This window comes from Serinus canaria, chromosome Z, assembly GCF_022539315.1.
Source record: "Serinus canaria isolate serCan28SL12 chromosome Z, serCan2020, whole genome shotgun sequence".
Lineage (NCBI taxonomy): Eukaryota > Metazoa > Chordata > Aves > Passeriformes > Fringillidae > Serinus > Serinus canaria.
This window is the reverse complement of record NC_066343.1, coordinates 57,432,839-57,455,855: the sequence shown is the minus strand read 5'-3', so window position 1 is coordinate 57,455,855 and position 23,017 is coordinate 57,432,839. Positions and strand designations below refer to the sequence as shown.

Genomic DNA, 23,017 nt, shown 5'->3' with positions numbered 1-23,017 from the left:
GTCTTTTTCAGAGATTTTGGTCCCCACTCCTGTATGCCTCTTCAGTAGCCCAAAGAAGCTGGCATCATGTTTTTGATGCTATGAGATAGCAGAATTATCTAAAACATTATACAGTAACTAAAACTTTGCAGAGAGTGTAGGTTAATGCAGAGCTGTCATCCTGGTTCCAGTTGTCCTTTCTGATTGCCCAAATGCATTTTGAGATGCCTAAATTAGAAAGCTTTTACATGAGCTACTTTTCTGTAAGTCTTTATGTTAGGTTATAGTGTCTGTTGTTCTGTCTCAAATCAGCATGCAAAAGTGTTGTTCTTAGAATAATCATAATCAAAGAACTTCCACAGGCTCTCAAAATACTTGATAATTTTTCTTGAAAACTCAGCTGAAACACTCTAAGTTCTTTATTTTTGCCATTTCTTTTTGAGCAACCTAGGTAGAACTTTGGTCACATTTTCACTCTAATCTCTGCAATTTTCATGCAAGCCTAAGGTGCACTTTTTATAAATAGAATCCATGATCTTAACTAGAGCAAAATAGGTTGCTTTTTAACAGTGTTCAGTAATCTGTGCTTATTCAGATGTTTTATGTGGATTAAAAACTGTTTTTCAAGGAATCAGATTTCAAAATGTTGATGTCATCTGGTAGGACCTTGACACAGTTGGGAGATGGGCCACTGCAAACCTCAACAAGGCCAAATAGGAGGTCTTACACCTGTTTCATGGCAATCCCACCCACACACACAGGCTGGGCAGAGAAGTGATTGGGAGCAGCCCTGTGGGGAAGGATCGGGGGTGGTGGCTGATGAAAAACTCACCATGAGCCAGCAGTGAGTGCTCCCAGCTCAGAAAGCCAAGGGAATCCTGGGCTGCATCCAAAGCAGCACTGGCCAGCAGAATGAGAGAGGGGTTCTACCCCTCTGCCCTGCTCTGCTGAGACCCCACCTGGAGCACTGCATCCAGCTCTAGGGTCCCCAGCACAATGACAAGGAGTTGTAAACAGGTCCAGAGGAGGGCCAGGAGGTTGGTGGGAGGGCTGGAGCACCCCTGCTATGAGGACAGGCTGAGCAAGTTGGGGCTGTTCAGCCTGGAGAAGAGAGGGTTGTGTGGGACCTCACAGACACCTTCCAGTATCTCAGGGGGCCTGCAGGGAAACTGGAGAGGGATTTTCTGACAGGAACTGGAATGACAGGGCAAAGAGAAATAGATACTGAAAGAGGGGAAATTTAGATTAGATATTAGGAAAAAATTATTTACTGTGAGAATAGTGAGACACTGGCACAGGTTGCCCAGAGAGGTGGTGGATGCTCCAGACCAGGTTCAAAGCCAAGTTAGATAAGGCCTTGAACAACCTGGTCTGGTAGGAGGTGTTCCTGGCAGCAGGATAGTGACTAGATGATCTTTGACATCCCTTCCGAACTGTAATATTCTTAATAATAATCTAACTTCCAATTATGATGATGTTGCATTAATATTGCAAATTTAAAAACCTACAGAATATACTAGTACTGGAAAAATATCAAGACTTTATTTCAGAGGTGTATATTTAATGGTATGATAACTAAAAGGAAAAATGGTAAATTTTTCCTTTGGTAAAGATTAATTAGAACTCTGTGCATTTCTTGAAGTTTACATTGGCAAATCTTTCAATGTTCTTGAACTTCATTGATACCTGGTATGAAAAAGTCCAATAAAATTGAAATATTTCCATTTTTTATTATAAAAGAGACAATAAGATATTTCTTTTTTATTTTGAATTACAGATGGCATCCGTTCAAGATTCCCGATATGGCCAGAAAGATACATCTGACCAGAACTTTGATTACATGTTCAAACTGCTCATTATCGGCAACAGCAGTGTTGGAAAAACCTCCTTTTTGTTCCGATATGCTGATGATTCCTTTACATCTGCATTTGTAAGCACGGTTGGGATCGATTTCAAAGTCAAAACCGTTTTCAAAAATGAAAAAAGAATTAAGCTACAGATTTGGGTAAGCTAAAATATGAATCTGTGAATTAAGCAATTTGATGTAGTTTTGATAGCATTTACACAACTGCAGGTGAGCAGAGGAATGAAATAGCAGTTAATTATTTCTTGCATAGTTTTTCTGTCTTGAATATTAGAGTGCAAACAGTATTTTTAAGGTATTGAAGTACAGTTAATTAATTAAATTACTTTTGGAAATAATACAGGTTGACACATATTAATATCTGTGTAGTGAGCTCTAAATGTCTCTACAATATGTAGACTATAGAAAGTGTTACATCAAAGTACCTCGAAACACCACTTTTAAGATCTAGTGTCTTCCCTTAAAAAATTATGAATGCATGTGTGAGCTATAATAGTGGATGCATAACAGAAGGCATAATTTTTTGTGCTGTCATCCTGATCACCTGAAAAATCTTCTGTCTTCTGCTGAGGAAGAAATCTTGTTCAGAGAGATAGTGTTAGCCACGCATACAAATCTATACTGCCTATACCTTAGAGACAGTAGAAAGATACCCAGTGGAGAAAAATGAAATGAGAGGGCATTGGTTTCCTTTTTCACCAGTTCTCATCAAAAATAAATTATGGCCAAAACTTATTCCATAGAATCATAAAATATCCTGAGTTGGGAGCCCCACTCCTGGCCCTGCACAGAACCAACACAACAATCACTCTATGTGCCTGATTCTGGCAGGTTTGGTGCTGTGACCACCTCCCTGTGGAGCCTGTTCCAACACCCAAGCACTCTCTGAAAAAGGTGAAAAACCTTTTCCTAATATTCAGCCTAAAGCTCATGTGACACAGCTTCATGTCATTCCCTTGGGCCCTGTTACAGGTCATAGAGAGAAGAGGTCAGTGCCTGCCCCTCCTCTTCCCCTCACAAGGAGATTGTAACTGCAATGAGGTCTCCCTTTAGTGTCCTCCAGAACAGACCTCAGCTGCTCCTCGTATGGCTTCCCCTCAAAGCCTCTCACCATCTGTTCTTTGGATGCTTTCTAAATACCTTTTGTATTATTGGTGGTCAAAACCACACACAGGACTTCAGGTGAAGCTGCCCAGTGCATGATGCCTTGTAGAAGCTACCTGGAACAGAGGCTAGACCAGAGAGAGTAATAGCAAGTATTTATTGAAGGCCTTCAACAGATACACCCTGGGCAGTCAGAAGCCTCCAAGAGGCTACACCCAAGATGGATGATGGTCAGGATCTGTTTTTCAGACAGACAAGTTTGGTCCATTTACATATCAGAGGTTAATTCTTCAATTACAGCTTCAGGTAATAAAGTCATATACCCCCAGTTGGCTCCTGCCCCCAACTCATTTTTGTTTGTACTTTTGGGGCCTGAGACAGTAAGGTGTCCTTCAGCTTCAGGCCTAGGGGAATTGTTTTATCTGACCAAAATCTGAAGACAGTAACTAACACTCTATATAGAGTTTTAGAGTTATACATTAAAGCAGTACAGAATTTGAAAACTTGAAAAGCTAAAATCCTAAGGCATCATTCCCCTAAAAGCCACAATTCATCTAGGTCAGAGGAATGATGAACAAAGTAGGTGAATCCCTTCACTTGCCTATCTGTGCCTAGTGCACCCCAGGACATTGTTGGATTTAGGATACATTCACTGATACATCCCCTCATTCTTGGATGATAAGGTGATACTGAAAGGAAAGGGAGAAATAGCAAAACCTTTAGTAATGTGGAGCTAGAACTGCAGGCCTTCCTGGTGTGCTTGAAGATTTAGAGCAGTGTTTCCTTTGTGAAATTTTTGTAAGAGCCCTAAACACCAGATTTTCCTTTTTAATTTTTTAATGAATATGAATAATTTAAAATTCATTTCATGATGGGCAGCCATTAAGTCTCAAAAAATCTTGGTTCAAATCTGACCAGTTCATCTAACATGATTTAAACGGCAGATAAATTGAATATTTTATTAATATAGTAAAATGGAAAATTTCCCAGGGTTTTCTAGACTCTATAGACTCTGTCTCATTTGGCTTCAGCCCTTGGTATCTCAATGAATTTATTGTTCTGTACCCTCTAGGAAACAGAAGATAGACTTTTTGCCTCTCAATGTTTTTACGTTTAAGTGTCATTAGTATAACAGTGGTGTATATATATATTTATAAATATAGAGCTATATATATATATAGCTATATATATATATATATATATATATAGCTATATATATCTATACACAAAACACTTCAGTAACATGCTGATTTCATTTTAGTAGGTTAATGTTGGAGATCGCATTGACAGACCCTTTTTTTTTTATAATGGAGCAATAAAATTGTGTTCATATTACAGTTTTTACACAGTTCTTCTTTTAATTAACAAGTAACCATTGCAGTAGGTTTTATTGCTCATGTCTTTCCTAACCAAAGCAGCAATGTTAGTTTACAAGGTTGTCATATGATTAGTTTGACACCAGTATATTTTTTTCCTCTCCACGTCACAAATACGTGCTTAGTTCAAAGCTAAAATCTAGATATGTTGTGGTCTATCCCTGGTGTAGAAGGGTTGTAGTAGCTGTACTCTTCCCAGCAGTAGCAAAAATGTATTTTGCTGTTCTATGCATGGCATTAACATCAGAGTGCAAAGAGGCTTTGACAGTTCTTGCCTGAAAAAACCAAAATGATTGAACAACCCAAGAGCTCTGTGTTCCTTAGGGAAGAGGAAACAGAGGGTTAGAGCATAGAAGAGACTTTCCTGTCTGAAGAGTCCCGTGCCAAGATGCAGGGTTAGAGACAAGCCTTCAGATCACACTTTCATAGGAAAGGGTTTTAATCCAAGCCAGCTGCATCTTTATTTGTGTTGGTGGTTGGGTTGTTTTTTTGTTGTGGTTTTTTTTTGGGGTTTCTTTTTTTTTGTTTTTTGTTTTTTGTTTTTTGTTTTGTTTTGCCGGGGTGGGGGGGGCATTTGTTTATTTTACACTAAATTCCTAATGCCAGTTCTTAAAAGGTCTTGTCATTGCCAAATTAACTCAAATTGCAACACCTCACTTATAGCTGTCTGTGCTTTTTAGATGGAGTGTTCTGTGTTGGAGCATTGTGTTGCAGTTAAGCTTGCTAGTAAATAGTTTGATTGTTGCACCTCTGACACCTTCAGTAAAATTAGTAAGGGATCTCAGAAAGCTATTCTAGTGCACAAAATCTGAAGTAGAGCACTATTATCCTGTCTCCTAAGTTATGTCCAGGGCAGAATTGTTCTAAATAGGCATTGTCTATATCGGTAGCTTGTGTCTATATTATATTATACTTTGTTATTTTTATTGGTTATGAAAATAACATTCTAAAATGAATACATTCATTTATTTATTTGTTCCTTTATGAAAGACAATTTATATTAGATAGAATATAAAATCAAGTGAATCATAGTGAGTGTGATTTGATGTTGAATCTGAGTAGAAGCATGAGGTTGTAATACTTGCATGAAGTAATAACACTTCCCTCAAAATCAGCGACAAACTATTTGGTGGCATCATGTGATAGCTGATGTTCAGCATATATGAAATAAAATAGTATTGAAAATCTCACAGTTTTGTGAACTCAGAAGACTGCGATGAAACTTTAAAATGTGTTTTGAATGACAAAATTAGAACTGAATTACTTTGCCATGCACTTAAGTGAAGAAATACATGGAATGATACTGGTGTGCTATTCTTGCTTGACAATAAAATACAGAAATATGTAAATAAGTCACTGAAATTCCCTACGTAGACACGCAATCAATCCAATCCAATTTTTCCTATTACAATTTTGTACATATTCTTCTAGGTTAATATTCCTGTTTTAATAGTGCTTTCAACAAGATACTTTCAACTTGAAAGCCTGTTGGAATTTGCAGATTCCATCAGAATAAGATTCTCATATGCTTGCCAGTGAAGGTTACAAGTTTGTTTAAAGTCAGCATGGGCACTCACGGAAGCAGAGCCATTATTTAATAATAAAATTCACAGTGTATTATTACGGATGAACTAGGAAGGGCTATCAGAATGAGGTAGGTGGTGTTTACATACTGGGGTGCCCTGCAAGTCATATCTTTGTTTGAGGTTTTTTCTTGCTTGAAGGCAATAGTGTCTTATTCTTGACCTGTCTTCTTTCATTTTTCAAGTCAGGGAGAATAGGCTCCATCTAGTCATTCCTGTAATATCATTTTAAAATAGTCAGAAAGAGCCTGCTGGGAGCACTGTAACATGTGCTTTTTTTTCCTTCTGAGCCGAACATCTTCTTTCCACAGTATTTACTACTGGAATTGAAAGAAGTTCAGAGTTCAAGTGCTATATTGATTAGTGGTAGCACATTACCTTGTCATAGGACCACCATCTGGCAGTGAAATTTTGTTTCACAGCATGTTATAAGTGTGACAGTCTGCTATGGACATTAGGAACACAGAATATTTACATGTCTCTTATCTTTTAGAGGACAGGAATCCAAAAAAAAAAAACAAAAACACTTTACCTAAAAAGTATTGATTGCTCCTTTGAAACTATACAAAAATCTGTAAAGAAAAGTTATTTGTATGCAGCACATAGAGACACAGGATAAAAGTCCATTAAAGGACTTTAGGATGTTTTACAGTGTCAAATAATAAAAAGTAATATATTTTTCCTCTGTTTTGAATTAGTAATATTAAAGGAAAGAGCTGAAACTAGTAGGCAATAAGATTTTCTCACTTTCACACTTACACTGAATTTTTAAAAATGATTTCTCAATATTAATTCAGAGAAAAATACATTATAACTAACACTATTAAAAGGTCAAATGTGTCTAAATCGGAAAATAAAAATAAGAGCCTTTTAAATATATCTGTAGCTGTAGTGTTGTAAAGCCTTGCATTACTTTTGTGAACTGTCAATGATATAATAAAAATAATAGCCTGCAATAGTTTATGAACAAATTATAGGCTTATTTGGACAGTAGAATTTGTTAGCTATTATGTCAAAAATAAACCATAGAATAGGGAGGGAAAAAAATCAAGAAAAATAAAGTCCAGATACTGGCTCTTAGAAGAAAGCATAAAATTTGCAAAGACAGCTCAATATGTTTAGCTGACAGTTTATCCATACCTTGTCTTTGGCTCATTTTAAAAATTTACTTGATCAGAAGCCTCAGTGATTTCAAACTGATTTCAGTCCAAATTTTTTCTGAGGAATAAAGTATCAAGTTTTCCCTCTGTGATCTGTTTATTGCACAAAGGAGTTATAACTGAATTCATACAATGATATCTGATTGTAGCACTTTGGTGCAAATATCAAATAAGAACCCTGCATTGCATTTTGCTGCTTAGATGGCTTTTCCCTGGGACTAACTGTAGACTTCAAGGACTGGGTGCAATAATCACATAGAAAGATATCCTCCTAGAGGAGACAGGATAAGCGCTGCTTGTGTCAGCATTTCCTTCTCAGAAGTGTCTGTGACAGTTTCATTTAATACCCAAAATGTTTCTTCCCTCACATCAACAGCTTCTATAAATCATCACAGGGCTTAGGGACTAAGTAAGGACTAGGTTGCGTGAGCTGACTGAGAAAATGCAATGCCATCATTCAATAACTAAAATTATTAGAACTATTTAAAAAAATTTATAAATATTAGGCACCTGATTTTTTTTCTCTACAAGCTTCGTAACACTCCTTTAGCAGTAAAATGGATTCAGATTAAAAAAACCCAAAGCATGTGTAGAGTGTGTTTGTGTGTGTTTTGTGTGGTAGAAGGGTCTGTAGAGTACCAATATTCACGAATATTATCTTGATACTGAGGTCTCTGGGGGGTATTCTGCAGTAACTTAAAAGTGTGGAGGCAGTGCAATATTGCAGAAATACCCTGAAACACTGACTGGGGCTATAAGAATCAGTTCAAGAGTCTCTAAATTCACTGGTTCAGTAGAAAGATGTGAAAGCTGAAGCAATAAAAGTGGAGGTAGGAGTAGCATATGGAGAAAGAGGATAGCAAATGTAGCAAGTATTTCATCACAGGATTTTCAGTCACATCTGTCTCATGAGTGTTTTTGTTTCCTGTGATAGCCAGTGCAAACTATATTTCATTATTCCTTTCTCAGCTGCTGGTGACAATGTGTAGCTGCTACTTTGAATACCAAATCTTTTTAGATAATGATAGTAAATCTAATATTGAAAATGAAACTTCCTCATCTCAGCATGAAAATCAAATGTGTATACTTTAATACATAGACAAAGTGATTTGACAAGAGTAATGTAGAATCATAAATGTGCTGAGTTGAAAAGGAAAAGGATTGTCAAGTCCAACTCCTGGCCCTGCATAGGACACCCCGAGAGTTACATTGTCGAGACCATTGTCATGAGACCATTGTCGAAATGGTGGCATGACCACTTCCATGGGGACACCATTCCAGTTCTGGAATTTGAGATTTCTCTGGATTCAGCTATATTAGGAAACTAAACATTCTAAAACTGCCGTTAGGTGCTGGTATTCAGCTGGTATGGAATAGTTTTTGTCCATATGTTTAAACTCTTTCAGTCTCTGAAAGAGAATGGACACATCCTGGTCTTGTCTGGGAAACGTCTCTGTCCTTTGCTAAGTCCTGGATTCTGCCCAGGAGCTGCTAGTGCTTGCAAACCTGGGTCAAAGCAGTTTGACAAAACATGATGGCAATTTCACAGCATAGATAAATTTCATAGCCTTGAAGTGCTTCTTGGTACAACTTAATTTGCTGTTACAGACGTGGCCTGAAAGAGCAGCACCTCCAGGTAGACATGAGTAGGGCTGACCTGTCCACTGTGATAAGCAGTGCAATATGTTCATAAACATTAGTCTGTTAGAAGATCCTAAAGGAAACATTCCCGAGAAAAGATGGTTAATGGGTAATGTGGTTTTGACAGATGGAATGCTATAGTCTTTCTGGACATTTCCTGTTAGCTGAAACAAGGGGAAATTCTGGGAAGCTTTTGTTTCATTTTGAAGATGCCCTTCAACAAGAAAATGTTATCCAGTTTTTGTTGGATGTGGTTTGCCTGAATTGTTTAATTTCTCCACAATACACAACTTCTACACAATATAAATCACTGAAGAGCCTGAAAGTTTTGGGGTAGAATCCTGTTTTCATGCTGCAGTATCATTTCAAATGCTGCTTCTTACAAATTCATTGAGAGTACTACCACTTATGTGCAAGTCATATTTGGTAGACTTCATTTCTCAGACATATACTGAAATTTAATTATGATTATCTTTGCTTAATTTTTTTTACCCTTATTTACCCTTATTTACCCTTATTTTCTATAGCATCTGGAGTTGTCTACAACAGATATTGAAAATTTTTACAATCAAAGGAAAGCCTATTATAGTACAGAGATAACTATTGTATTCAGATCTATCAGAGAACCATCAGGAATTTTTAATCTCTGTCTAGATTTAAAAGAGTCTTAGTTAATTTCAGAAGTAGTATATTTCCTGAATGTAAGGCTTATTAGTCATCTCTTTACCTTCCCTGTTTATTCTGTATTATGTTTCCTGTACTTGTTTTTCTGTTTCTATAAAAATTGCACCCATGGGTCCAATTCAGTCACAATTTTCCATCACCTGAGGTAGGTAGCCTAGAAGGAAATTGTGGGAAGAGTTAATTTTCAGCCATTCAAGTGTCAGTGAACAGTAGGAGGGGGAGATACTGCTTACCTACAAGGAAACAAGACAGTTTGCCTTTTCTCTAAACTTTAGTACATACTGGTAATTTAAATACTCTATATAAGGTATAAAAATATACATAACTACTATAGCTTAAATGTTAAAAGCAGTAGAGCAGAGGGAAATATAAGCAGAGACTGGAAAGGTAATATATGTGCTGCTATAGGAAGTTTGACTGCAATTGCTCATACTATGAGGCAGGGTGTGAGAGAAAGCACCAAGAATCTGAGTGAAAATGGGACCAAGAGTTTATGAATTAAGGCACCTTAAACAGTGTGAAAAATGAGTTACTACATGTGATAGTTGGTATTATTTCTTTGCACACTACAAAATCACACTATAAAAGCGCTAAAAGATGTGATACCACAGTCCGTTACTGGAAAACCCAGAACTGTATTCACTAAAATTTTTTTGAACAAATGCTACCCTGGGGAGTATTCAATGTGTAAAAATATAGATGCATCCTTTATAAACAATACACTTCCTGAAAAAATAACTGCATTTCTTGTATGGAACCAGGGTTCAATCTTCAGTACCAAAGACCTTGGTGATGTAAAAGGCATGTTCCATTCAGATTTCAGTGCGAAAAGCACATGTTGTATACTTTATGGGACAGGCCATGTTAGCCAGTGATAGTACTTTTAAAAATTCATATGCAATTTATTTAAAATGCAGAACTGGCTTTTCAAACATTTATGAGCCACTACAATTTTATTGCTATTAAAAAGTGCCTGTCTTGAGGGTTTTAAACACTGTCTTTAAACCAAACTCAAAAAAAAGGATGGTGACTATAAGTTCAGCACCCTGTCTAGCCAGTCCTTTGTCCTGATGCTGCATGTTTGCTCTAAAATGCACGCCAAAATGGTTGCAGATTCCTGGCCTCAAATAGTCTGCAGAGGAAATGTGAGTCAGTTCTGCAAAAGCAGTTCTGCAACTGCAACCAGCATTAAGTTCCACTGTTTTTCTCAATATTCCAACAATTTTTTGAAAGCCTTCTGTAGAGTCTTGGGTCAAGGATTTTACTCTTTTACAAAGTCCTGTGGTTTACAGAACCCCCCACTACTTCACATAGCTGGATTTTAAATATTCTTTGTAAAAGACTCCTTTTATTAGAAAAAATTATACATTTGGATTCAAAGGCCTGTATTAATTGGAAAGAAAAGGTATAATTTAGCATAATTGAGATTCCAAATAAAGCTTATCTCACTGTTTAACTTCAAGCCTGTGTGGGAATTCTTTAAGAGAAACTTAGCTAGAGTAAGATCCCTTTCAGAACACTTTTAGTGTTCTGGAAATTGTGTCTTAGGCAGTTTTCTTCATTGGACTCCAGGGAAATGCATCCTGCCATGTTCTAGGTCAGCAAATCATCAAACTGCCACACTTCAAGTAATTGCAGCTCTCCCTGACCAGTGACCAGACTGCCTTCTGGTATAACCTTTTTATAGCTGCCTTTGCCTGCCACATAATGATCTGCAAGTCACCAGCTTGTGACTGTCAGAAAGCATATAACAGTGGAAGAACTGTCGTGAACCAACACTTGCACACATGCAAATATCATATAAATTAACGTTACACAGGCCCCATAAAAGCTGGAGATGAGAAAAGGAAAGAGAAGATAGAAGAGTATTTCATAGATGTGTATCTGAATATCAAAATTTTTGTTTTGTTTTTGTTTGGTTTTTTTTGGTTTTGTTTTGTTTTAATAGAGGAGTCAGGGTGGGAAAGAAATAATAAAAGGAATGATTTTGCTGGGGGATCTGGATCAATAACAGTTACATTGGATTAAATTTGAAAAATAAATAAGCTGTTTTATTTGTACAAGCTCAACTGAATTCAAAGAATCTGACAGTATACTTTTAAACTGTCAATATAACTAACACTTACTAAGTTATCATTTTAATAAGCAAAACTAAGCCTATTTCTAAAATGAAATGAATGTTGACAGCATTCCTAAAAGTGAAATCAACTGTGCTGTGAGGTTCCATGAACCACTTTAGCAGCAAATCGATAACATCTATACAGTTGCAGTGAATCTACAAAGAAAAACAAAATAAAAGAAGCCCATACAGGCTCTTTGCTGAATTTTAATAAGATTTATGTTGTAGATTAGAGCAAAATGTTGCACTCTTGCTGTGCAGTTGTTGCTTTGAAATCACAGGACCAGAGCTTTGGACAGGAGCCATAATGTAAATACCATGAAAATGGGAGTGTAGAGATAATATATAAGGCTTACTTTTGCCCTCTCCTGCTGCTCAGTACAAGCTGTTTCCCTGAGCTATGTTAGAGCATCTTGAAATCATTCTGAAATTATGCTGGGTTGAAAGGGACACGAATGACTGAAGGAGGATATGAGGGTCACACAAAAGGAACTAATTTCTATTAATGCTAGTCAATTTGCATTTTTTTTCAGGAAGTAAGCCTAGGTGCATGCTGTAAGAGCACAGAGCCATCAGAGTCTCTGAGTCACATGGGGATGTTTGTAGTAGCTTATATAGTAGCATATATAATGGGTGATGCAAGCAGATTTTGTGTCTGAAATTATGATCAAACAAAACAGCATCTCTGGAGAATTTAGCTCTGTATTTACATTGATATCAGTTGGTCAGATAAGAAAAAGGAGCTAGCATTTCAATTGCATTTTTTTTTCTATTAGGGAAACTGCTTTTTCCAGTTTTCTTTCTCTTCAGTGTAGTTGAAGGCTAATCTCCTTCAATCTTTCCTGAATAAACATATTGTTCTATCATAATCATCTTGGTATTTTCTGGTTTAACCCAGATTGTTTTATTACTCACTCTTCATAAAAAAATTCTTTCCCCAATTTTTACCTCTTATAACTTTGTTTATTCATTAATTGCAATTTGAGACATACAGAGAAATTTTACTTCAATGAATTCAGTCAATAACGCAGAGGGAAGTTGTCAATGGTGTAATTTGTTGACTTCTTTACTCTAAAATTAGTATGATGCCTATCGATATATGATGGTAGCTGTATATATATAAAGAAGGTTTTTACTTTTCTGGCCATCAGGTCATTATTTTTGTATATTTATAGAAAGAAAAAGGAATTTAGGTCTGCCACAGGAAATAAATTTTTCTCTTGTGACAGCAAGAACGATACTCAGTGGGAATTGTTGCCCCTTATAGATTAGATACTATTGACTTTGGTGTATTTTATTTGAAAATACAAGCCACTCTGCAAAAATGAGTATAAAGTAAACTCTCCTAGGGGTTTCTGGTTTTCCTTTATAGATGGTTTGGTTTGTGATGCTGACTACTAAGGCCTATATTTGTTCATCCTAATGAAGCATTCCAAAATGAGCTGAGCTAAATAAAAAACTCTGGATATGTAATATCTCAGAATTCACCTAAAATTAGTAGGACATATACTTTCTGCAATGTCCTTAAATCTTTTGGAACTGATTATTTCTGACCTCTTCTCCAAAAGTTCCTCAAATTCTAGTCAACTTACAAGGCTTACAAGACTTCTTAAGAGCCAGCAGTGGAATTAACTTCAGGTGTAATTTCTTCAGAGAATTTTCTGATTAGGGTTTCTAGGTTTTAGTGGACATGATCACACATGATATAGCATCATGTATGCTAACAGTGAACGAAAAGATATGAGCTGAAGTGTGACAGCATCTCAGCTGGCTGGATGTAAATACAGGATTCTTCAACTGTATGAACAAAAGGAATCAAAGTAATTTCCTAGAGAGCACTGATTTCAGTACTGGAAAGAAGAGTGGGTGAGGAACTAATGACAGGAGAGGACATCAGACTTCAAATGCATTGTGTAAAGGTTTTAGGACTCAAATAGTTAATAAACTTAACACATAGTAGGTATATGCTAACAATGATTGTAAATTATTGGAAGTTGGAAGGTGTTACCAGAAGAGGAGATCAGTATAAAATACATTAAAAAAACCCTACTAGCTTTCAAATGTCAGGTAATAGAATTGGTATTTAATTTAATGATGTCAAATTGGGCGCTTCAGGACCAAGAATAAGAAAGTACTTTTTAAAGTATAAGTTGTTTAGTTAATAGCCACTGAATAAAGGCATGATCTGGGTATATGAGAAAACAAAGGGATTACTACTAACCATCCAAGAAAAAACAGTTAATATGGTTTTTGCATGTGCCTGGTGAAATATTTCCAGAGGAGATGGGACTATTTCATTATTTGCTGTGCTGGAGATACTTCATATGGAGAAAGGAGTTCAAACTGACAACAGGTAAAGAAAACAGCCCTACTGTACTACATGGAGGAATTAAAGGAAATAGGAGACAAATAATGTAAGTTTCTTTCTCCAGAAAAAAAAAAGGCAAGACTAGTACTTTAGTTTTTTATGAAGCTTGTAGTTTGGTTTGGTTTGGATTGGTTTGGTTTGGTTTGGTTTGGTTGGTTTTTTTTCCACAAACACACTTAATTTTGTCCAAAATGCACAGTCCTCCATTGAGAAGTAGTTTAGATGAAAAAAAAATGTGTACACAGGCCCATTATTTACATGATGTCAATGTGCTAAAGAAACCTGTATCAAGTGAACAGGTTAGGCACTGATCATCTGTATAACAGACAGAGGCATTCATGGTTTTACTTAGAAAGCTTCTGTGGATTTGGGCTGACGAGTGGTGCTTGGACCTTTCTGAATGCTCACAATTGCTACTTCCCCAATTGTATGCATGTTAGTAGTCTTGTATAGAGTACCTAAAGGATTCATGTATTTGTCTTGCTTCTCTGCCTCATGAGACATTTTTTCTGCTCTTGTTTTGACCAACTCTCTTTCAGAATGTCCATCTGTCAGATACTAATAATGCTTTCTTTTCATAGCACTCTGCTTCTGGCAGTTTAATTTCTTGAGTGGTTCAAAATAGCGTCAGTAGCTAGCTGCAACCCATAAGGTAGAGCTGGTGGCATGTAGCAGAATCACAACAGAAGCAAAAGTGATCAGCAGGAGATCAGTTTGGTCTTTGAACCTGATGTGTCTGGTAGACAAAGAAGCTCACTAAACAGCTGCTGAGTGTGAACGTGTCTTTTGCCATAGTGCGGGTAGTATGGAACCTATCAAGGCAGAAAGGCATTAAAAAGATCATATAATGGTGAGGGGGATTACAGTCATTTTGGCTGGGAAATGGAAATGCTGGGATAGCTAGTATTGTGCTAATTAAAGAAGAGGAGAAAACAAAAAGAAAGACATGATGGAAGCATATATGAGGAGTCCTGTGAAAATTAATGTCAAATCTGAAGCAAGATTGTAATTAGCTGCCTGAAGGGTGAAAAGACCTTATAGAAAAGTCAGATAGTCCGGGACAAATGCCTCTATGCTGAAGGTTATGAATACCATTATGATTGTGTAAAAACAGGAACCTTAAAGCTAAGTGGCATAAGCAATGATGGAAGATGACATTTGTACATGAAAGAAGCAATGATAGAAGGCATTTGTACAGAACAGTCTTAATTGAACTTCAGCTCTGGAGATTAAACTTACATATATTTAGAGCTTTTTTTTTTTTTTTCTCTAATTGGAAGGCTAAGGCACTCTAAAGAAATATCCTGTTTTAAACCAGCCATCTTAATAGCTGGTCTGCATGAGAAGAATGAGCCTGGGATTTTAAATGGATAGAAAAAATAAAACCTGGAATTGTTCATAAATTTTACCAGTTCCATACACATAGATTAGCAATAGCAGTTCTTGGTAAAAATTTATGTGAATTAAGAGAAGTCTGAGCAAACTCATGTTAAGAGATACTCACAGAGTATTTATAGACACCAAAACTACTTCTAGCTCTGGAAACTGGAGAGCTGTGTGTGGTTGGAGATTGGAGGTGTGTTAAAAAGGACTATAATAAATGTCCACCTTGTTGCAATTTTCCCTGAATATTTAATACACACTATTAGAGATGGATACTGACTACATCTGTCATTTCATTTGACCCAGCAAGACTGGCCATACATACAGGTGTATTGTCTACAAAAAAAATCAGTTTTTTGCCTTCTCCCAGGAAAAGCTTCCCTGCTCTTTAGGAAACTGTATTTCCTAGCTAGACAAGTGCGAGATAATTCAGTCATGGCCATTTTAGTGCTCAGGCCTCTTTTACATACAAATGAGTCTTAATACTTTGAAAGCTATGGTATTCAGGGAAATAGGAAATTTTCCTGCCTGTCCCTTGCAACAAGGATTTTTAAGAGCTGTGTGGTAGTAGTTCACAAGTGATCACAGAAGAGGTTGAAGGTAAGGCTGGGCAGGACTGCAGTCTTGTTTCACTGTGGTGAAGGATGCAGAATCAGAAACTGGATGGATTCCAGGAAATCTTCTGGTAATACTTGTGCTTGATTCCCATCTTTAAATATTATATTAGGAGCTAGACTTCTTATTTTGTAGTGTCTGATAGCTTACATACTAGCTTTCTTTTGCTGAATTATAAATTTTTTTTCTTCTTTTGAAGTATCAGATATCACAGACTATTTCTATCTGAATTCATTTAGAAATAATGGCTCCAATGCAGTGGTTCTTAGCCATTCCTGTTTGGGCCAGTGGTGTTCTCTAGGACAATCAGACAAGGTCTGTGGAAGGAACACAGATATAAAATACATTCTCACACATGTAAGTAAGGAAGGAAGGTGAGGGAAAAGTAGTAGCTTACATGATTAGCCCAGCTAGTACACAAATACACTAATACACTAGCCTACTAATTTGACTAGAAATAAAAACTTTTGTGAGGCATCATGGAAAAATAAGTTGAGTAACCTTGACTTGGAAAGCCCTATTTTCCCTGTGAAAACACAGGAGCACTACTCTATCCTATACTACTTTGTATAAACTCTGGCGTTCACTCTGACTGCTACACAGTAACCTCATCCTGTGATATTTTTCATTTTGTGTTGCTAGTTAGGAAGTGAAATAACATTTCATGACTTTCTTTCTCTGGGTATAAAATAATAAATGAATACATACACCTTCTTTAAGAGTAGGAGATATTCAGGCAAGTGTGACTGTTGTATTTTCAGTGTATTCTGGAAAGATGCTAGGGGCTGTCTCTGTTGACAATGATGAACATGCATTCAATCTTATTTTATATGATTTTCTCTCAGTTCAATCACTGCAAAGCAGTGTTGCCATCACACAGTATGGTACCACACCAAGGGTCTCTAACATGAAGCAGAGACACAGGGGTACAGCATGACTGTCCTTGCATTTTTAAGTTTGGGGAGTTTTTATTTGACCTTTGGTTTTTTTACCTGATTTACTAATATGTAATACAGTGAGAACATGCAGAGTACCCAGTAGTTTGCCCTAATTTACAGAACAATGCAGAGAAATTGCTGAGTGCAAAAGTAGATTTGGTTTTTTTCCCCCTTGTGTACATAAGATCTTAGAAAATGGATTTCTTTATGCAAGGAGAACTCACTTCCTTACAGATTTTTTTTTCTGATCATGTAGAAGAAAAACTGAGCTAGTGAGTTGCCCAAATATAACTTTAAACAGACCATAATTAGTGTATGTCTCTTGTGAGAACTCGAGTTTTCAAAAGTAGCACTCACCTTCTACTGTGGTATTTCTCTTGGAAGCATACAGTTAAATCCAGTGATATTGGAATACCCTCTTTAATGTAGTTATAAACAAGGCCTGTTTAGAATGGAATTTTAAATGCTGGAAGTTTCTTTTATTTTACAAATTTTATCCACATAAAATGTCCATTAGTGTATTTTCCACTGTTTTTTATCAGTGACTAAAACTACAAACCTAATAAAGGATTTTTTTTCTGAATGTCTTAAGGATTTTGTCAGTACAAGGGTTTTAAATGTAGTTGACTGCTTCACAGTTTTTGATCACATATGGCTTTTAATCGTAGAAAATATCTTCCTTTATGTCAAACATTTCCAAGACTGAGAGAACTAATGTTGGATCACTGTAATTCATTCCCTCAGTAATCCAAATTGGATCTCAAGGGCTGCCAGGCTTTTAGCATTTAAGAGATTAATAGCCTCTATTTTCTGTTTCTAAAAGGGATTTTGTAGTTGGTCTTTGAGTGGGTTAGGGAGAAACAAAATAAATTTAATAGCTTTAATGTCCTTGGAAGTCTTAATTCAAGTGATTAACTGTACTTCATCTAGTACCAAATCACCTGTAAATCTAACTTAGCCACTAGTGCTGTGACTAGTGTGATTAAGTCAATGGCCAGCTTATATAAAAGTTGACTTCTGACTATTACATCAGAAAAATTTTCTCTTACAAAACTAAATTGTCTCCCGGACCTATGATGAGATTTCAACTCAGATTTCTAAATCTGGTAAATTTATGGAAAGAAGTTCCAAACCTGATGATGTTCACTTTTGAGTAACTCAAACAAAAAAGCCTTCAGAAAAGTGTAGCAACTTCTTATTTAATCTGTTCTGAAGCTGTAAGTAACTCTTACACAAAGGGATAGGTTTTCAGTTGCTACACAGCTGGTTCTCAGTGTTCCCCCAAAGTGAAAAGAGCCAAGTTAGCAAACAAGCTTCATTAGATGGAGATACAGGTGTAAGACTAGAAACTGGGGAAAAGGGACGTAATTTAGAAGTACAATCAGAAACCCAAGGACTTGATAAGGTAAAATTTAGGTAACTATCTGAAGTTAGTAATCTGCCATGGCTGTATGACTGGTAGCCAGAAATATCTATCTTCAGAAGATGCTTTATTTCTGTACTAAAAGCATCTCTGAAAGAAAAGGTCCATCTAAAATTTTCCACTCTGGAAATATATGTTCTATTAAACAAAGAAGTGGACATAAATATAGTAAAATAGATGCTTATATTTTTTATTTCTGAATCACACCTTTATCAGCTGAAAAAAAAGGGATGCCTTTGATGACAAGAACAGCTAATGGATGAGAGATTAATTTCAGTTTATTCATGGCTTTTCAGAATTTTTGTAAAAATCAGTGTGCTATAATTTGATGACCACCAGAGCACTTTGGGCAGATTAGGGATAGCACAAATGATATTATGGAGACAGACATGATCCAATGAATCAGTGTTATGCACGTAGAATGGCATCCTCCTTTAGCTGGATGCGATTGCTGAGATAATGCCAATAGTTAATATTATTATGGCTTTTTTTGTGTTTGTTTATTAGAGCCAGGTGCCTTTGTTCACATTCTGAATTTTGCTGTCTGGTGAAAAGAAAGGATTTTTTTCAGAAGACATACTAGGATGGATGGTAATAATTATCAGTCAGGAAAGTTTAGAACTCAAAGATGTGAACATGCCAGCTTTGTTAGTTTCTCAGAAATTCTTTGAGAAAAAGCATAGCCATCAAGGCAGAAATTTCAAGTGGAAGATACATCCCAATCCCACTGTGCATGTATCCATTTTAGTGGAAAAAAAAAATAGAGGTATTTTGATTATCTGATCTGATGTCTCTGTGGAGGCCAAATGATGGTTTGAATTTTATTTTAATCATGGATATTTATTGGAAAACCTTTGCAACAGAATCCAGAATATTCTAGGAAATCTATACTTTTTGGTCTAGGGAATGGTGCGGCTGCTATATTTTTACAATATACACCAGTTTGTTTTGGTGTGAGGTTATATTTTCCAATCCTTTGAAATTAAGTCATAATACCCATTTCAGGCTGATAGGTTTAAAATCTTCTGTAGATCACTTATAGTTTCCAAAGGTGTTAATAAAATCATGGAATGTTTTGGGCTGAGTATTTGGGAAGAGACCTTTAAGAGTATCTAGTTTCAACACCTCTGCTGTGGAGAGGGATACCTTCAACAACGGCAGGTAGCTCCAAGCACCATCCAGCCTGGTTTTGTTTCGAACACTTTTGGGGATGGGGCATCCATAGCTTTTCTGGGCAATCTGTTCCAGGGCCTCACCATCCTTTTTCCAGAGCAAAGAATTTCTTTTATATATCTAATATAAATCCACCCTTGTTCAGTTTAAGTTCATTTCCCCTTGTCCTATCACTACTTGACCTTGTAAACATTACCTTTCCAGCCTTCTTAGAGACTTCCCTTTAGGTACTGGAAGGTGCAATAAAATCCCCCCAAAGCCTTCTCTTTTACAAGCTGAGCAACCCCAGCTCTCTCAGCCTTTCTTCACGAACAGGTGCTCAAGACCCCTGATCATTTCATCTATACTTGCTTCTACAGATCCAAATCCTTCTTATGTTGGCAGCCTGAACTGGGACTTGCTGGCCACACTTCTTTGGATGCAGCCCAGGACACATTTGACTTTCTGGGCTGTGAGTGCCCATGGCTGGGTCATGTCCAACCTCTCACCCACCAGCACCCCCAAGTCCTTCTTCTCAGGGCTGCTCTTAATCCATTCACCGCCCAACCTGTATTTGTTGGGATCGCTGTGGCCCATGTGCAGGACTTTGCACTTGGCCTTATTGAACTTCATGAGATTCCCATGGGCTGTCCTGCTGAGCCTGTCCATGTGCCTCTGGGTGACATCTCATCCTTCGGGTGTGTCAAAAACACCACTCAGCTTGGTGCCATCTGCAGAGGGTCCACTTGATCCCAATGCCCAGGCCACCGTACAATGTTTGTGATTAACCTGTTCTATGGAGAAAGAGGCTGTACTTCTTTAAATTAGATATTTTATAAACATTTCTGGGCATGATTTTTCATGAGCAAAAGCTGCTTTATCATTGGTATCACAGTGCCTTATAAACAGCTTTCTGAGGAATTTGTGTTATTGTTTTAAATCTTAGAATTTTTGATTGGTCACTTTTTATAATGCTTTTAAAAGTTGTCTTCTTTTCCAAAAACATTTTACAAATATTTTTGTTTTCATGTTTGGAGAACTACATAGACCCCAGTGGGGCATGGGACAGGCAGCAAAAGGTCTCCTGGAGCTTTCCTGATGTAATGTATCAGCTTTCCTGATACATTACATCAGGAAAGAACTTGAGAACAAACTGGCAAGAATGTCTTTGTTTTCTCCTGTTATTTATGAGGACAGGAATCTGTCCTTCATAACCATAGCTTAGGAAAAAGATACGTAATTAGTTTTCTCAGTAGAAAGTTCTGCTCACCAATCCATTTTCTCATTTGTTTATATTTGTCAGAGAACACAGTGTAATGCTTGCTGCCATTCCTCTTACTGTTAATTATCTGGACTGTAATTTAATTGTCCTTTGTAGTGTTCTGCATTAGAAATCTTAAATAGTTCATTTCCTAAAAGCCAGGCATTTCCCTTGAACCCAAGCCAAGATTTTGCAGCATATGACAAATAAATGAGGTGCATGTGATACTAATAATTTTGGTTTTTTCTTTTTCAGACTAAAAGAGTCTGTTCTCTAACAGACTTTGGCACAAATCTGTACTTTTCCATGTTTTTTCAAAATTATTTCTGGGGTTCTTCAAAAAGGGGAGTCATAAGTGATTTTTGCGATTTGGCTTTCATGCCACGGTGCTGCGTGTGCATGAAAATAGCATGCGTCCCTCTACCATGCACAAGAACATGTTCAGAAGAAACTCAGTTCTTTGTCTTTGTGCTCCTTCCTTTTGTCAGGAGCTTCCAGAATTGAAATCATTTGCAAGTGAAAATCTTATTTTTAAGCTTTAGATCTCAGTTCTGCATCCACTATGAGAGTGATTCCTGCTCACACAAATAGGACCATTGCAAAATAGTTAACTCGGGCAAATAAAGACTGACAGACAGGACTTTATTATTTACTCACTAAAGAGGGGTCCTCATTGAATGAAATCGTTCAGCTTCAAATGTTACCATCAGTTTATCTCATGGTTAAATATATCTCTCTCTAGTAGCAACTAATTCCTAGTGGCAGCTGCCTGTTCTCAAATCACATTTTGTACCCATGTGGCTGTAACACATGTAGTTAATTATGACAAATACCCTGGAAATGTTATTAGAGTCCAACCACTCAAAACCCCTCATTAATTGTGTGCAGGGCTACCTATGATTGGTTTCATTAGAGACTATTATCATCTGTGTACTGTTGAGTCTGCACAGGGAAAAAATCATGAGAACTAAAATGTAGAAAGAAAGCATCAACATTTTACTCTGAAAAGGAGAATATTGCCTAAGGATCTTCAAAAATAGGAGAAAAACTCATATTGATATTTCAGGAGTGTCTAATTTGTGGTGAAATATCTGAAATACTGATGTTAGATGAGTGCATATGTTCCTTTCTTCTTGTTATAAAAATTATCTTGTCATAAAAATTGCTATTATTTCTGAGGAATGTTAATGCTCTTTTGTTCCCTACTGAGTTTTTGAGGAAGGAGGGAAGGAGGAGGAATAACATTAGGTGAAGGGTGCCCTTACAGGCTTAAGAAACCTCCTGCTTTTTACAGCTGAATGTCATGTCTTCAGGACTTGTTAGTCTTCTTGTTTGTACACACATCACCTACTCTTGTAGTGTAGGATGAGGTAAGATCTTCTTTTTTCACAAAAGAGGTAAAAAAAGTGGAAATAGCAATTAGGGTAGAAATACATAAGAGACAAAAAATAAATTTGGACTTAGAAACTTACTATGAAATTTTTCCCCTCTTAAAATATCCTTAAATATTGAAATGTCTCCTCTCTTGTGACTATTTCTTTCTATGAATGTAACTTCATGTTACTCTGGATAAGGAAAGATTATCCTTGTGGTTGCTGGGAATGTGCTTTTGGCAATAATGTGAATAGTGGTGTCTTCCCCACAACATTGACAAACAGCAGGAGAGTGTCCACAACTTGCATCAGGATTACAGATCAAAGATATACAGCTTTCCACTTGCTTCTTGAAGTTTCTTGTCTCTTATCATAGGTCTCAGAACATCTGTCCAGAAATCAGCATTTATGGGCTTCCTGTATGCTTGCAAAAAATTTTATTAAAAGCTGCAACATAAAATTACAGTTGTATCTGATTTTTGCCTTACTTTACACAGGGCTTTTAATTGCAATATTTCGGAACTTAATAACTTTACAGTGTTGCTCTCCAATGTTATTTTTAAAAGGGGAATTCAGTGGACAGGGTGTACTTAGCTTAACAAAAAAATCTGGGTAACTTTTACTTAAAGTAGAGTTTCTCCTCAGATCTTTGCTAAAGAGAAATGCTAAATGATAATCCTAACAGTAAAACAATGGATTCTGTGGAAGTTAGGAGTAGGAAAACAGTGTCTAGGCTTTGTGCTAGCTTGTTGCATAGGGATAAATATCATTCTTATATCTTAAAATGATGGCTTGATATCACAGCATAAGGGACTATTTAAATAGTAAAGAATTTGTAGCAAAATTTTCAAAGATTTATCCTAGAATAGAAGTCACTTAACTGTTTTTATGATTTAAAAAAAAAAAAAAAACAAAACCAGAACTATGTCTGCCAGTACTTGTAAAAAAGGGCAGCTGGTAAACTGGAAAATCTTGTTCTTTCTAGAAAACAGTA

General features: G+C 36.6%; 1 protein-coding gene across 2 annotated transcripts in view; it reads left to right on the top strand.

Moving 5' to 3' along the window:
* The window catches only part of RAB3C (RAB3C, member RAS oncogene family), a 114,235-nt gene that overhangs the window by 5,634 nt on the left and 85,584 nt on the right, over positions 1-23,017 (top strand). Inside the window, exons 2-3 of one of the 2 annotated variants that reach the window (XM_050987006.1) lie at positions 1,257-1,277; positions 1,757-1,984. In XM_050987006.1, the coding sequence (XP_050842963.1) occupies positions 1,257-1,277; positions 1,757-1,984 (249 nt within the window). The remainder of the gene's footprint in view (positions 1-1,256; positions 1,278-1,756; positions 1,985-23,017) is intronic. The other variant, XM_030237112.2, reaches the window with a different exon arrangement.